Raw genomic sequence first — 16,823 nt, forward strand, 5'->3', positions numbered from 1 at the left:
TTTTTTTTAAGTATTTTTAAGTCCCTGCACCAGGTGCTTGAACTTACAACCCCAAGATGAAGTTGAATTCTCTACCGACTGAACCAGCCAGGCCCCCCAGAATAATTCCCTTTCTTGCCAAACTTTTTGTTCATTTATTATAACAATATGTATTCATGGTTTCCTATGTTACCCAATAGGCTGTGATCCAACACTATCACTATTTATTTTAATGTTCCTGTTGTCCCAGATTTGACTGATTGAGAGTCCTTTCAGTCTGGCCATGCCCTCCTCTTCCCTCCAACGCTGTTGTTGTTATTGTTGTTTTTAAGATGTTATTTATTTATTTGACAGAGAGATAGAGAGAGCCAGAGAGCACAAGCAGGGGGAATAGCAGAGGGAGACGGAGAAAGCAGGCTTCCCGCGGAGCAGGGAGCCACATGTGGGGCTCAAGCCCAGGATCCTGGGATCCTGACCTGAGCCAAAGGCAGACACTTAACCAACTGAGCCACCTAGGGGCCCCCTCCTATATTCTATTATGAAAAATATCAGGGGCACCTGGGTGGCTTAGTTGGTTAAACATTGGACTCTTGTTTTTGACTCAGGTCATGATCTCAGGGTTGTGAGATTGAGCCCCATGCCAGGGTCCACACAGTCTGCTCAATCTCTCCCTCTGCCCCTCCCCTCACTCATGTGCTCGCTTGTTCACTCTCTCTCAAAAATCTTAAAAAATTTTTTCAGACATACAGCAAAGTTCAAAGTATTTTACAGTGAGCACCTATATACCCATCTCCTAGAGTCTACTATACAATTTATAAATTTTTATTTTATAAATAAAAGATTTTTTATGAAATATTTTTATGTTTTCTTAAGAAAATATATTTTCTTAAAGGCAGAGGGAAAATTGGGACTGATACAGAATGGCAACTTGTCATGTCCACAATAGCAAAACTATAGAAAGAGCCTAGATGTCCATCAACAGATGAATGAATAAAGAAGATGCGGTACACACACACACACACACACACACACACACACACAATGAAATACTATGCAGCCATCAAAAGAAATGACATCTTGGGGCGCCTGGGTGGCTCAGTGGGTTAAAGCCTCTGCCTTTGGCTCAGGTCATGATCCCAGGGCCCTGGGATCGAGCCCCGCATCGGGCTCTCTGCTCTGCAGGGAGCCTGCTTCCTCCCCTCTCTCTCTGCCTGCCTCTCTGCCTGCTTGTGATCTCTGTCTGTCAAATAAATAAATAAAATCTTAAAAAAAAAAAAAAGAAATGACATCTTGCTATTTGCGACAACGTGGATGGAACTAGAGGGTATCACGCTTAGAGAAATAAGTCAATTGGAGAAAGACAACTATCATATGATCTCCCTGATATGAGGAAGTGGAGATGCAACATGGGGGGTTAAGGGGGTAGGAGAAGAATAAATGAAACAAGATGGGATTGGGAGGGAAACAAACCATAAGTGACTCTTGATCTCACAAAACAAACTGAAGGTTGCTGGGGGGAGGGGGGTCGAGAGAAGGGGAGTGGGGTTATGGACATTGGGGAGGGTATGTGAAATTCTATGGTGAGTGCTGTGAAGTGTGTAAACCTGGCGATTCACAGATGTGTACCCCTGGGGATAAAAATATATGTTTATAAAAAAAAAAGAAAGAAAAAAATGAAATCTTGCCATTTGCAACAACGTGGATGGAGCTAGAGGGTACTATGCTAAATGAAAGAAATCAATCGGAGAAAGACAATTATCATATGATCTCTCTGACATGAGGAATTTGAGAAACAAAACGGAGGATAATAGGGGAAGGGAGGGAAAAATGAAACAATATGAAACCAGAGAGGGAGATAAAACATAAGAGACTCTTAATCTCAGGAAACAAACTGAGGGTCGCTGGGAGCAGGTGGGGTGGAAGGGATGGGGTGGCTGGGGGATGGGCACTGGGGAAGGTATATGCTGTGGTGAGGGCTATGAATTGTGTAAGACTGATAAGTCACAGACCTGTACCCTTAAAACAAATAATACATTCATTATGTGTTATTGAAAAAAAAAAAAAAAAGAATAGCTGCTTGTCTTCCAAGGGAAGAAGAAATTGTGGTAGAAGACTTCTTCAGGAAGGAGAGATTTTGAAATTAAAATTTAAATGAGAAGGGCACATACCCTATGATTTATTTATAATAATATATAACATATAGTTTATAATAAGTGTCAAAGAAACTTACACGTGTGCTCCGGGAGACATGTATAAAAATGGTCACAGCACTGCTCATAAGGGCAAACCCTGGAGACAGCCTGCATGCCCACAGACAGGAGAATAAATCCATGGCAGTAGGTTCACAAAATGACATACTATGTAGTGGTGGAAATGAATGAGTCCCAGCCAGAAGAACAACATGGGTGGATTTGGTAGCATGATGTGGAATAAAAAAGTAAGTCCCAGAAAGCTACATATAGCATGATGTCCTTTTTCTGAAGTTTACCAATAGACAAAACTAATTTAGAAGTATATTGTTTAGAAGCATATACACACACACATACACAATAACACTATTGGGTAAAGGAAAGGAAGAATAAAGCAAAAGCGAAATTTCAGGATGTTGGTTGGGGTGTGGGGAGACAGGGGATGGAACAAGGTCAGGCTATAGATGTGCTATTGGTATTGTTCAGGTGTGGTAACACATTAGTAATTGTACAATTAAAAAAAATAAAAGGTATGGATGCAGAAGTGTGCAAGGCATGGTCAGGACCATAAGTAGAATGGAGATAGTGGAGTGATTAGATTCAGTTGTATAACATAGTGATTTAGCTTCTGCATACTTTATGCTATGCTCACCTCAAGTGTAGCTGTCATCTGTCACTGAATGTGGTAGGACTTTGAACCAGGGAATTGCATGATGCAAGTTGTGTTTCATTTTTGCCTGTTGCTATCTTTTTACTAGGTATTGTTTAGAATAGTTGGGGGTGTGTTTATGATTATTTAAATGCCATGATTAATAAAAGCCATAAGTTTGACTTGTACCTTTGAGGTTCATTCTAGTTGTATGTTATTTATTTATTAAAAAAATGTTTTGTATATAGTTGACACACAATGTTACATTAGTTTCAGGTGTACAACATGGTGATCCAACTTCATACATTATGTTATGCTCACCTTAAGGGTAGCCACTGTCACCACATAGCACTATTACAGTATCATCAACTATATTCCCTATGCTATGCCTTTAATTCCTGTGACTTATTCATTCTACAACTAGAAGTCTGTATCTCCCACTCCTCTTCACCCTTTCTGTCCATTCCGCTATCCACCTTCCCTCTGGCAACCATCAATTTGTTCTCTGTATTTAGAGGGTTGATAATGCTTTTTTTGGTCACAAGTTGTGTTTTAATTTAATTTTATAAATATGTATTGAGCCTTACTCTTAGTAATCTAATTATGTATAAAATGATTAATACTGGTTTGGGATTATGGTAACAGGAATGGAGAGAAATGGAAACAAGATATATTGCCAAAGGCTAACAGGATAGGATTAAGTGCCCTATTGGATATGGGAGGTAAAAAGTAGGGAGGAGGCAAACTTGACCCTGGTGTTTCCCCCACTGCTGAGTGTGGTGGAGTTAAAAAAACAAAACAGAGGGGCACCAAGGTGGCTCAGTTGATTAAGCATCCAACAGCTGATTTTGGTTCAGGCTATGATCTCAAGGTTGTGAAATCAAACCCCACATCCAGCTGGTGTGGAGCCTGGTTAAGATTCTCTGTCTCCCTCTTCCTTTACCCCTCCCCCCACTCTCCTGAGTGTCTCTCAATCTCTCAAAAAATAAAAAATAATTAAAAATAATAAATTTTTTTTTAAAAAGCAAAACAGAAACAGGGAAGATGACACAGGACATCTTGAGCTCAATACAGGAAGTCACTGTAGGTGTTCTGTTGGGCTTTGAGATGCCTTTGAGATACCTGGTTTTCCATGGTGAGCAGTTGTCAGGGGCTTCAGTCAGCTATAAAAGAGGAATGAAAATTTCCCCCATAGATAAGCAAACCTTTGATTAGTTCTTGGTTTTACATTTATGTCTTTTAGCCAAACTACACATCCAATTTCCAAAGCCACACCCTGACCAAGAAGTGAGGTTGTCTTTAAAACAGTTTCAGAAATACATAGAATTGGTTGTATCTGAACTCAGAGGCAATGAAGATCATGTTCTGGAAAGTGTTGTGGAGTTTCTGATGAATACTTTAGAAAGGAGCCATATTGAGAATTTGAGGAATTGTGCCAGACGGAAGTGGCTATACCAGATCCAACGTGCTGCCGAGACAAGTGGGGTGTCCTTGGAACCAGTGTACACGGAGACTTTTAATGCCCTCACCCAGGTAGGTTTTCCTAAGGTGATATATAAAAGGAGAGACGTCCTCATAGTAGGTGATGCTCAGTGGTTGCACAGGGAGCATTTGACATTCTCTTGAAAAATCACTGGGTACTGCTATAGAAGTTGTATTCATTCCCAAACGTCACAATGACCCAAAGCCTAGGAAAGAGGCAACTGGAAGGATCGTAGGTTGGGAACGTAGAAGTAGAGAGGAAAGGTATAAAATACAGAATCATGTCTTGTGATTCCTAATTTCATTTGTGCTGAGAGTCAAATAAGATTAGAGCAGAAAATAGACTAATACTGAAAAATACCCGTAAGGAGATGTGCAGGCACTTCAAGCCACATTTCCCTTGCATGATGTTTCGGGAGTTGGTTTCAAAAAGTACTATTTAAATCATAAAGTCATATAAAGGAGGATCCCACATCACACAATATTTCATAGCACTGCCTAGAAACACACAGATACTATTATAGAATCTTATAGAATCGTGTCACTTAAAACACATGCCTTTGATGGGACCACTGCCCACAGCCTTGCCATCCTCTCCAAGACTCCCAGCTGGCTGCTCCTCCCAGGCAGAAATAGCATGGCTGTCTTCTATATATGTCACAGATTCCACTAGTCCAGGGAACCTGGAGTCACACTGCAACACTTAAAGGACTCATTTACTTAATGGCTGAATTATCCAATGTAGTTTGAAATGGTGTGCCCAGGAGCAGAAGACTGATCTAGAAAAGAGGTTATCACTCCCAACTTGCTTCAGAGAGCTGTGGTACATTTTTGTTCGTTACTCTATAGATCTTTTTTGTAGAAAAGACAGAATAAAGGCGGGGGGGGGGGGGGGGGAAAGTAAAGCAGACCTAAATATATAGAAAGAGGAGACAGAGATCAAGGAAAGCATCTTTCATGTCCCCAACTTACAGACATGCTCAATATATGTATTAACACATAGTCTTGTTAATAACATCATAATATCTTAGGTACAGAGAATTTTCAGATATTCGAATTCAAAAGAGTAGTTGCATAAAGTCTGTAATCTGGGGCCCCAAGGAATTTTTCCTCAACATAAATCAAATGTCATAGCCAAACTATGTTAAGAATTCTTTGAGAGCATTTTTTTCTACATTCACTTCATAGTAGATGGTGAAAATCTACTCAAGAAATACGAGTGAAATGAAGCCATATTCTTGCCCTAGTCTTCCAAAATAAATACTTTTAACTGAAGATCAGACAATATGACTATAGTTTAAAGGGATCCAAGTTTTAAACTTCTAAATTTGAGTAAGAGGAGAGATTTTTTAAAAAGATTGTATTTATTTATTTGACAGAGAGACACACAGCCAGAGAGGAAATACAAGCAAAGGGAGTGGGGGAGGGAGAAACAGGCTCCCCACTGAGCAGGGAGCCTGAAGTGGGGCTCAATCCCAGGATCCTGGGATCATGACCTAAGCTGAAGGCAGAGGCTTAACAACTGAGCCACCCAGGCACCCCCTATTTTTTTTTTAAGTAAACCAGTTTAGTTGACATAAAAGAAATTGATTCCACTCATTAAGACTCAGATTTGGGAGACAGCTGTGGTGCCAGCCTTTTCCCCACTGCCCATGAATGGTAATTATTGGGGTCAGATGCTCAAACAGGCTAATGAAGAGGCATGATTAAAATAATAGCTCTTTGGCTATTGGCAAATACGTGGTCAGAAACATTTTGCCATAGGACGCTGAAGCCCATGGGAGTAAGAAGATCAGTGCTCACATTTCCCTCTTAGAAGAAAACCTACTACTGCCTGACAGAGGGCAAGTCCTGTTGAGGAACGTAGCTTGTACATTAGATGATGCCCCATTTGTACTGAACAGAGTGCTCTACCGGGACATGGAGGGAATCAGGTAAGAATTTATGAGGAGGTTGGTTTTACCCTTCTAAAAAAATAATTCCCTTTCTGAAGTAAATGAGTATTGAAATCCTAGTTATCTGCCCACTAGAGAAATGCTTCAGGTCACCAATGCTCCTGGAGTGGGAGGTGATGGGTTGTTAGTCTCGAGTAATTTCACCTGGTCATTTCTAGCACTCACTCCCAGGCACTCTGGGACTCGGGGACTCTGCTTCACAACATCAGCACCATTAATTCTGCCTGCTTTATATGTTATATCTCCGGCATCCTGTTTGTATGTGTTTACCCTGTTATGATCTAAGCTCATTTTTTAAGTCTTTTTCTCAAGTCAGACTCTCCAAACCAGCAATCTCATGAGTCCACTTCTCTGACATACAATCCCAATAACTACGAATGGAGAATTTATTTAATTTCCTGCACAGTTTCATCTAAAGCCTTTCCTGGGCCTTTCTACCGTCTTCATATTCCTATTCCTCAGCTTTACAGTAGTGGATGAAGGAAAGCCAATACACGTGCCCCAAGTTCAGCACCATGGGAACATCTTTTTCTGGAACACTTCCGTCAAGAAGAGTGATCAAAATGGATCATTCCTGGCTCTGCCTCTTCAGGATGCACATATGAGGATCTTTGGGGTCATGGCTATTGACACCCTAAAAGATCCCCCAAAAATTAACATCTTTGTACCTCATGAGATCAGATTCTATCAGGTAAGTTATGGAGGAATTCTTCAAGAACAATGGTAGGATTGCCTCTCTTTCTATATTTTTTAAAAACAAAACCTAAAACCAGATGAGAGTAAAGCTGTATATATAGATAGTGTCATCCTACTGTTCCTGTGTGTATCTGTTTTCAGAGAGGTTCCCCATTACACATGGAAGAACCCTCAGCCTCAGTTGCCCGTCTATGCCTCAGTCTCTCTGGGGGAGATTGCCAATTCATGTCCCATTGCACTAATCATAGGAACAGCACTTTATGCTGTAGGACTGAAATCCAACCATTAGACTACTAATTAAGACCCACAAAGTAGGAATGAGCCTTGAAAAGGTACACATTTATGTTTTATTAATAGGGGAACCTAGAAATCTTTTACTTACCACAAATGCATTCCCATGGCTCTTGGTTTGATGTGATGTTATGATTTTTGAGAATGAAGAATGAATGAAAAAGGCTAAATGTGTCTTGAGTATGCATGTTTTCTAATTAGATCACAGAAAAGATGGGTACTTTTAAGGCAATAAATGGACCATTTCTACAAACATTTTAATTTGGTTTTATGAATAGGAATTGCAAAGAAGGAAGATTGAAAGCCTTTACAGAGGTGATCGCCTGAGATATAGCAGCAATCAGGAACTTGCTAGGCTTTTTTTTTTTTTTTTGGATATTTAAACTTTATTTTATTTTTTCACTGTTCCAAGATTCATTGTTTATACATCACACCCAGTGTTCCATGCAATATGTGCCCTCCTTAATACCCACCACCAGGCTAGGCTTTTTTTTTTAAGATTTTATTTATTTGTCAGAGAGAGCGAGCGAGAGCGAGCACAGGCAGACAGAGTGGAAGGCAGAGTCAGACGGAGAAGCAGGCTCCCTGCGGAGCAAGAAGCCCGATATGGGACTCGATCCCAGGACGCCGGGATCATGACCCGAGCCGAAGGCAGCTGCTCAACCAACTGAGCCACCCAGGCGTCCCCAGGCTAGGCTTTTATCACTCATTCTCCTCTAAGCCCCTACCTCTTTATGTTTATTTACCAGGATTTAAAAGTTTCTCTTCCTGGGGCACATCGATGGCTCAGTCAACTGAGCGTCCCACTCTTAGCTTCGGTCCAGGTCATGATCTTGTGGTCATGGGATCAAGCCCCATATGAGGTTCAGCGTGGAGTCTGGTTGAGATTCTCTCCTTTTCCCTCTGCCCCTCCCCCTGCTTACACTTTCTCTCTCTCAAATGAATAATAAAATCTTTAAAAATAAATAAATAAAATTTTCTCTTCCTGTTTCCTGGATGTATAATTGAGGAATGTGGTAGAACCTTTTTCTCTGGATCTGTTTGATAATATTCACTCTCATTGGACCTAAGAAGATGGAGGAGAATGGAGTTATCAGTGGGGGGATTACACATAGCCTTGTTAGAGAACATGTCAAAATGAATTTTTTTAAGGTTTTTTTTTTATTTATTTGACAGACAGAGACCACAAATAGGCAGAAAGGCAGGCGGTGAGACACGTAGGGAAGCAGGCTCCCTGCTGAGCAGAGAGTCTGATGCAGGGCTCCATCCCAGGACCTGGAGATCATGACCTGAGCTGAAGGCAGAGGCTTAACCCACTGAGTCACCCAGGCACTCCTCAAAATGAATTTTAAATTGATTCTCTTATACTGCCTGGGCTCACAGTGCTACTTAGCTCCTGGGACACACTGTTGCTGCTCTCCTAAGTACAAAGCGTGGGGGGGGGGGTGCGGGATGTTGTATCCCATAACAACTGACACAGTGCCTCTGATACAGAGTAAGGAGTTAACATTTATGCTTTCAATATAATACCGAGACATGTTCAGGTGTGACATTGATCTCTAGGTCAAGGTAGTTGGCCATTTATGTTTGGGACTTTGTTTCATTGCATGCCAAGAATGAAGTAACATTGTGAAAATAAAGTATTATGTGGTGGGGGGGGAGACTCTCCAGCCCCTGGAGGTAAAGTCTCCTGGGTTACCCTGAGATGCCTTGGGTCCTATTATAAAATTCACATAGTTGTGAAAGATTTGTGGTTCCTAGAGTCTATTATTATTATTATCATCATTATTATTATTATTAGCAGCAGCAGCCAATCAGAGAAAGACAACCATATGTTTTCATTCATGTGGAACATAAGGAGTTGTGCAGAGGACCACAGGGGAAGGGAGGGAAAACTGAATGGAAAGAAATCCTAGAGTCTCTTGACAACAAGACAACAGATGGGTTCTAAGGACTTCCTATCCCTTCTCTGTGGAACAGGCTCTTTATGTCTATGAGAAGACTGTATAATCTGACATGTTGCAGGCCTTGGAACAGAGCACAGCCTGTACTACCGATGACAGAAGCCACATAAAAATCCTATCAAGGGAGCTCCTACCCATCTGTCCAAGGCTGGCATTAATTCTTGGCTTTTAAATATTATTCTTCATTTCAAACTTTACCTTGTTCTTCTGACTCTGTTCTCTGATGATACATATCACAGATTTCACTGGATGATTATCAGGAAACATAAATTATGTGGGTCTTACAGTAGATCTCTGCTTACACCTTTGATTTCTTGAGATCTTTTTTGTGTAGTAGAATCTGGAACACTGCTTTTTGAGAACTGATGAATAATTTTTTGGAAATAGATTATCATTAATTTTATAAGATAATCCAGTTGATGCCTTAATTACTTTGTTAATTTGAAAAGAAAAGACGATGAAAATGTTCTGTCTCTATAGGGTGTCGCCAATGTCTTCAGCACTGCTTATCACTATGTGCACAGCAGGGAGCATATCCTGCATGTCGTGATCACAGGCATTGGCTGGCTCTGTGACATCACATCTGACATTACCACAATCACGACATACTTCATTGAGCCAGGCCCAACGCAGGTAAGCAAGGTTGGGCAGTGTTAGAACTCTAATAGTGTTTCTAGATATTCTTGTCTTGCTAATATTTTTGGAGAGAGAGAGAGCAAGAGGGAAAGGGAGAGGGAGAAGCAGACACCCTGCTGAGGAGGGAGCCTGAGTGGTACTCGATCTCAGGACCCTGAGATCATGACCTGAGCCAAAGGCAGATGCTTAATCAACTGAACCACACAGGCACCCCCGTCTTACTAATATTTTAAAATTAGGGGCACCTGGGTGGCTCATTCGTTAGGCATCTGCCTTTGGCTCAGGTCATGAACCCCCGGGTCCTGGGATTGGGCCCCACATCGGGCTCCCTGCTCCGCGGGAAGCCCGCTTCTCCTGCTCCTACTCCCCCTGTTTGTGTGTCCTCTCTCACTGTGTCTTTCTCTGTCAAATAAATAAATAAAATCTTTTTAAAAAACATATTTAGTTAGCTATTAAGCCAACTGGGGACATATTTTCCCATAATCCCAACTCAAGAGCCTTGCTTGTGAGTGGCAAAAGTCCATCTCAAACTTCCTTGGGCAGAAAAGGGAATTGATTGACTCATGTGACCAAAATGAAGGACAGGAGTCAGGCTGGCTTCCAGGATGGCCAGAACCAGGAATTCGATACCATCAGGGCTCTCTCATGTTCTCCCTCTTTGCAGTCCTCATGTCTGCTTCCCTTTACACTTCGGCTTGGTCCTTCCAGCTTAAGATAGGCTCTCTCCTCAGAGCAAGCCAGATGCTTAGTAACTAAAAAAGAATCTTTCCTTCTTGTTTCAATTTGGAAAACCCAAGAGAGATCTTCTTAGTCTATCCTGAGATATGCCTCCCCAGCCAGGGGCGGGGGGTGGAGGAGTTTACAGTAACTGGCAGCCCCCACCAGAATCATATGGGTGATGTGGGAAGGGACGAGGCTCTGGAGTTTGGAAGGACATAATTACATCACACCAGTTAAAAAAAGGCCTGTCTCTAATGTAATGAGTCTTCACCAAATGTTTATTTTGCTTCTTTACACTTTCTTCCCCCAAGGTTTTATTTAACTTTCAGCTCATTAACATACAGTGCAATATTAGTTTCAGGTGTAGAATTTAGTGATTCCTCACTTATATATACAACACCTAGTGCTCATCACAACAAGCTCCTTCCTTACTGCCCATCACCTGTTTAGCCCATTTGGCATATCACCCCCATCCCCCAACAGCTCCCCTCCCCTCCAGTAACCATAGTTTGTTCTGTATAGTTAATAGTCTATTTCTTGGTTTGCCTCTCTTCCCGCCTCCCCCCACACTTAATCTTATTTATTTAATTTATTTCAGATTTATTTATTTAAGAGAGAGAGAGCAGGGGGAGGGACTGAGGGAAAGAGAGCATACTGAAGCGACTCCTCGCTGAGTCCGGAGCCCAATGTGGGGCTCGATCCCAGGACCCTGAGATCATGACCTGAGCTAAAATCAAGAGTCCGCCTCTCAACGGACTAAGCCACCTAGGCGCCTCTATACTTCATCTTAATGTTAGGATTTTGCATGTGGTGAGAATGGATGGAAAGGCACCTTCCTTTTAAGAAGGCTAAAGAGTCCAGTATGTTGCCTGATCATGTGGTAGCAGCAGATTGGTTGTCTCTCAGTTGCCTGGCTGGCCCCCCACATGTGCCTCTCCCCTTCTCTCCAGGCTCCTTTCTTCTCTGAGTGGCTGGACCAAGCTGATGAGGCCTCAGCCAAAGAGCAGAATCACAGAGCTCTCTGGTGGAACAAACCAGAGTGCAGAGGTGGAGAACTCCCAGTTATGGGTGCTGCTTCTGGGGGTGGGGTAGGAAAGGGAAGCTCCAAGTGTTCCCCCGCCCCAGTGTGTGGGGGTGAGGGTTGAAGACCATTCAGTATTGGGACAGATCACCAGGTCTGATAGGCCACAGTCATAGAGTGGGATCTGGGGAGGATTTGACTTGGCCAGTGTCCACACTTAAGAAGAACCCTGTTAGGGCCTCAAGGGAAATGATAGCTAGGGCACCATGACGAAAAGTTAAAATCATCCACAGCAGTCAACAAAAAGCATGGCCTCTCAGGGCATGTAGTTCCCATGGTCACAATGATGTGGACAAGATCACCAGAGTCACTATCCTTCTGATTCATGTTATAGAGGTGAAGAAGACCCTCCCCAAGGTGGGGAAGAAAAGGACCACTCAGGAAATTCAAATTATCTTAGGTGTAACACTTGTGCTATTTATTATCAATAATGATTATTATTTTAAAAATAATAAACCCCAAAGCACCTATGCTTTACTATTTCTTTGCAGTCCCAAACTTGTTAAATAGGTAACTGTAATCAACAGAATAATGGCTACGCCTCAAAGATACCCATTTCCCAATTTCTGGAACCTGGGAATGTGTTACTGTAGTGCAAGAGGGACTTTGCAGATGGGACTCAGATGAAAGGTCTTGAGATAGAAAAATGATCCTGGGTTACCCAGGTGGTCCCAGTGTCATCACCCAAGTCCTTAAAAGTACAGAGCCTTGCCTGGCAGTGGTCCCTGAGAGATGCAAGTTTGGAAAAGGAACCAGAGAGATGGCATTGGGGGGAGGATGGGACACCTGTTGCTGGTTCTGAGATGTGCGGGGCTATGCATAAAGGTCTGTGGGAGCTAGGGGCAGTCCCCACCTAATAGCCACCAGGGAAACCAAGACCTCAGTCTCTTATTTCCCTGAGGTCTTGAGAGGAACAAGTGGCTAATGTGTGTGCCCCGGTTGTTATCTGCAGTCCTATCACTAGGTTTTTTGAAAACAAGCAAATGCCAGAGATTAGTCAGGGATTGCTGCTTTCGACTTCATCACATTTCTTTTCTAAAGCAGTACAGACTTTCTGCTTGAATGAGAGGCAAGGAGGAAGAGACCATCAGGAGGAAGAAAAACACAAGACCACAAGTCATGTTTCACATCGCATCATACATGACAGAAAGCAAGTTTTTTCTACCTCAGTTTCAACAATGCTGTCACTCTGCCCGGGACATGCTCCCCACTTCACCCTGTGTCACCTTTAGGTTCTACATGAAACAAGCTACAAACACTGCCAAGGAACCTAAGTTTTTTTGTTTTTGTTTTTGTTTTAAAGACTTTATTTATTTATTGGACAGACAGATCACAAGTAGGCAGAGAAGCAGGCAGAGAGAGAGAGAGGAGGAAGCAGGCTCCCCACTGAGCAGAGAGCCCAACGAGGGGCTCGATCCCAGGATCCTGAGATCATGACCTGAACCGAAGGCAGAGGATTTAACCCACTGAGCCACCCAGGCGCCCCGTTTTTTTTTTTTTTAACAAAACAGAAAATCATATGATTTTTAAAAAATAAGAACGCCACTTTTTAAATATAGAACGTCTTCCAAAAATCATTCATAAATTTAACAAAACTCCAAGAAAAATCCCAAAATGATTTTTTTTTAACTGACCAAATGATTTCAATTTTCATCTGGAGAGATAAATAAGTGTATGAGCATAGCTGAGAGAAGGAGGAATGAGAGGGAATTTACAGTCTTGATCCAGGGAAGAATGGCTAAACCCACACACAGGTTGAAACGATTAAATCCAGGCTGCTACACTGATGACATAATAAGGTAGAACTTCTTGCACCAAAATTATAAACAAAATAAGTTTTTTAAAATAAAGTGAGGGGAAATTGCCACATATTTAGCAAAGGGTTAACAGTGTTGTACACAAACCAGTAAGATTTAAAAAAAAAAAAAAAATCCAAAAGAAAAATTAGCAAAAGACAAGTCTACTAAAAAAAAAAACTGGGGTGGTGCACTTGGGTGGTTCCATTGGTTGAGTGTCTGCCTTTGATTCAGGGTCCTGGGATAGAGTCCTGGGCTCCCTGCTCAGTGGGGAGCTTGCTTCTCCTTCTCTCTCTGCCCGCTCCCCCAGCTTGTGCTTTCTCAAATAAATAAAATCTTTAAAAAAAAATCTTTTTAAAGCCTGCTCAATAAACAAGGAAAAAATGTTCTATTCTTATAATAAAATAAATACAAAGTTAAGTAGAAGTTAGTTTTTACCTACTAAATTGAAAAAGATTTTTAAACTATAATTTGAAATGCCTTTCAGACTCTTTAAGTGAAGATATTAAATAGGTAGTTGAATATATGAACTAGTGTTTGGGAAGAAATCCAGCCTAGCAAATAAATAGTGTTTAAAACCATAAGGGATACCTGGGTGGCTCAGCCGGTTAAGCATCTACCTTGGGTTCAGGTCATGATCCCAGAGTTCAGGGATCGAGTTCCACATCAGGCTCCCTGCTCAGAAGGGAACCTGCTTCTCCTTCTGCCTGATGTTCCTTCTGCTTGTGCTCAACCTTTCTCTCCCTCTCTCTCACTTTGACAAATAAATACATTCTTAAAAAAACAAAACAAAACATGGGATTGGGTTATACAACATCATGAATGGATTTTGTGCCACCAAATTGTACACTTTTAAATGGTTTAAGTGCTAATATTATGCCAGGTATATTTTAACATAACAACAACAACAACAAAAAACCAAAACCATGAGACTAGATGGAATAACCAAAAGGATGAGTGAGACTAGAAAAAAAAAAAAAGCCTAAAGTCCAAGCCCTGAGACAGTCAAGTGTTTGGAATCATTGTGGCTCAAAATTAAATTGACTTTGACCTACTGTATGAAAAATATTTTGCCTTTGTACCCTGACCCTTGACAAACACATACACACACAGAGGTACACTCCTAAAATAGAAGTTTTACAAATCAATATCTACCTTAACTACGTGATGTTTTCGGATACTTTCTCTTCGGTTTTATCTCATTCTTTAAAAAAAAAAAAAAAAAAAAAAAAGTTTGTCGGGCGCCTGGATGGCTCAGTGGGTTAAGCCTCTGCCTTTGGCTCAGGTCATGATCTCAGGGTCCTGGGATCGAGTCCTGCATCGGGCTCTCTGCTTGGTTAGGGAGGCTGCTTCCTTCTCTCTCTCTCTCTCTCTCTCTCTCTCTTTCTCTCTCTGCCTACTTGTGATCTCTGTCTGTCAAATAAATAAATCTTAAAAAAAAAAAAGTTTGTCAAAAGGAAAAAAAGTACAAGAGGATAAATCAAAATAATATGTAATGCATGAGGTAAGAATGAATAGATGGTAGGATACCCACTTTCCAAAAGTTCATGTTTGGCCACTTTTCTTTTACAAAAGACCCTCATTAGTATCTGTTTTTTTCTGACCCACAGAAATCCAATGAGAATTTCTGCTTTTATGAAAAAAGGTAAAAAGTGAAAATAGGGTCCAGCATTTGTTTTGCAGTGAGCCCCCAGAGCCAGAAGAGAGGCCCCATTAGCCTCTCCCCACCCCCCCCCCCCGCCCACACTCAGCATCTCAGCATCAAGCCGCCACACCTTTGAACCGTGTTTGTGAGCATCTGTGCTTTATCTCAATTTATTCTGTGCATCCATTAGCAAGATGCGTTGTAAGGTATCAGAAAGGGCTAAGAGAGGTTATTTGGGGAGTCCAGGAATGATCAAAAATGTTTCTGTATAAATTAATAGTAACTGCTTCTTCACTTACACTGTTTTAACTCATGAAAGGTTTCCTACTTTCAGATAGTGGGGCAAACCTGTATTGGAAAAGTAAGGAGGAAAAAAATAACAAGGCAGTAGCAGAAAAAAGAAAATGGGGGATACTACCATCGCAGCCCCTTTCTCTAAACAGTTTCCTAGAAAACCTTGACTAGAGTGGGTATCTCACTAATACTGAGGCACTTGATGAATTTAGTTTTGGGTCCAAGTAAAAGTAAATTAAAAGCTTATTATGAGGCATATTCTTTATGAAGCCTTTATTATCGTATTATGTTCCCAGTCTTAACAGAAGTGACCGAACTGACACAATTTGGGGGGAAGAGGTGGAAACAGGAGAGGAATTGTCTAGTTTGGACTAAAGATTTAAACTTAGGAACATAGTCACAGTGAGATTCTAAAAAATCCTCTTGGTCTAGTATATATAACACCCAATAACGAGTCATAGAAGAAATAAATTAGGAAAAGTTAGATGCTGAATTGCCAACATCAGAGAACCTTTCCAGATTCTCTGTTGAGAACATTTTTCATCTAAACAGTTTGGGTGAACACTTGAGGTCATGACAAGAGGAAGCTCCACACTACGAAGCGGTTGTTCCCCAGAGCACCATTCATCATGCTGCCCCTATGGATCTTATTATCACAGTTTCCCTTTTAATCAAAGGATTTTTTAAAGGTGGATATAAAAAACGCTTTTTAGGGGCTCCTGGGTGACCCAGTCAGTTAAGCATCTGCTCATGATCTCAGGGTCCTGGGATCGAGCCCCACATCGGGCTCCCTGCTCAGCGGGGAGCCTACTTTTCCCCCTGCTTGTGCTCTCTCTCTGTCAAAAAAACACAAAAACACACCTTTTTATTTCTTCCAGTTGAATTCATCTTTTCTACAGTTTAGTATATTTTACAGGATATGTTAATCTTACTTTCTTATAAATAATCTCTACCCAAAAAAAGTTGGTCACGACTCATTCCAGACTCATCAAATTGTATCCATCAAATATGTGCTGTTTTTTGTATATCCATGATACTCCAATAAAGCTGTTTTTTAAAGGCACTAAAATGGAGTGTCTGGGTGACTCAGTCAGTTAACTATCCAACTCTTGATTTTGAATCAGGTCATGATCTCAGGGTCGTGAGATGGAGCCCCCATGATGGAGGGGGCTGCTTAAGAGTCTCTCGTTCTCCTTCTGCCCTCCCTACTTGCATGCACACTTTCTCTCTCTCTTAAAAAAGGGGGAGGCATTGGATGAATACCCAACTTTTGTAGCAACATGGACAGGACTGGAAGAGATCATGCTGAGTGAAATAAGTCAAGCAGAGAGAGTCAATGATCATTATGGTTTCACTTATTTGTGGAGCATAACAAATAGCACGGAGGACAAGGGGAGATGGAGAGGAGAAGGGAGTTGAGGGAAATTGGAAGGGGAGGTGAACCAT

General features: G+C 41.5%; 1 protein-coding gene across 1 annotated transcript in view; it reads left to right on the plus strand.

Moving 5' to 3' along the window:
- EFCAB5 (EF-hand calcium binding domain 5) overlaps positions 1-16,823 on the plus strand; it is a 116,465-nt gene that overhangs the window by 80,500 nt on the left and 19,142 nt on the right. Inside the window, exons 12-15 of the mRNA XM_059378571.1 lie at positions 4,061-4,350; positions 6,064-6,233; positions 6,717-6,945; positions 9,686-9,838. Of these exons, the coding sequence (XP_059234554.1) occupies positions 4,061-4,350; positions 6,064-6,233; positions 6,717-6,945; positions 9,686-9,838 (842 nt within the window). The remainder of the gene's footprint in view (positions 1-4,060; positions 4,351-6,063; positions 6,234-6,716; positions 6,946-9,685; positions 9,839-16,823) is intronic.

The sequence above is a fragment of the Mustela nigripes genome, chromosome 16, assembly GCF_022355385.1.
Source record: "Mustela nigripes isolate SB6536 chromosome 16, MUSNIG.SB6536, whole genome shotgun sequence".
NCBI classification, from domain to species: domain Eukaryota; kingdom Metazoa; phylum Chordata; class Mammalia; order Carnivora; family Mustelidae; genus Mustela; species Mustela nigripes.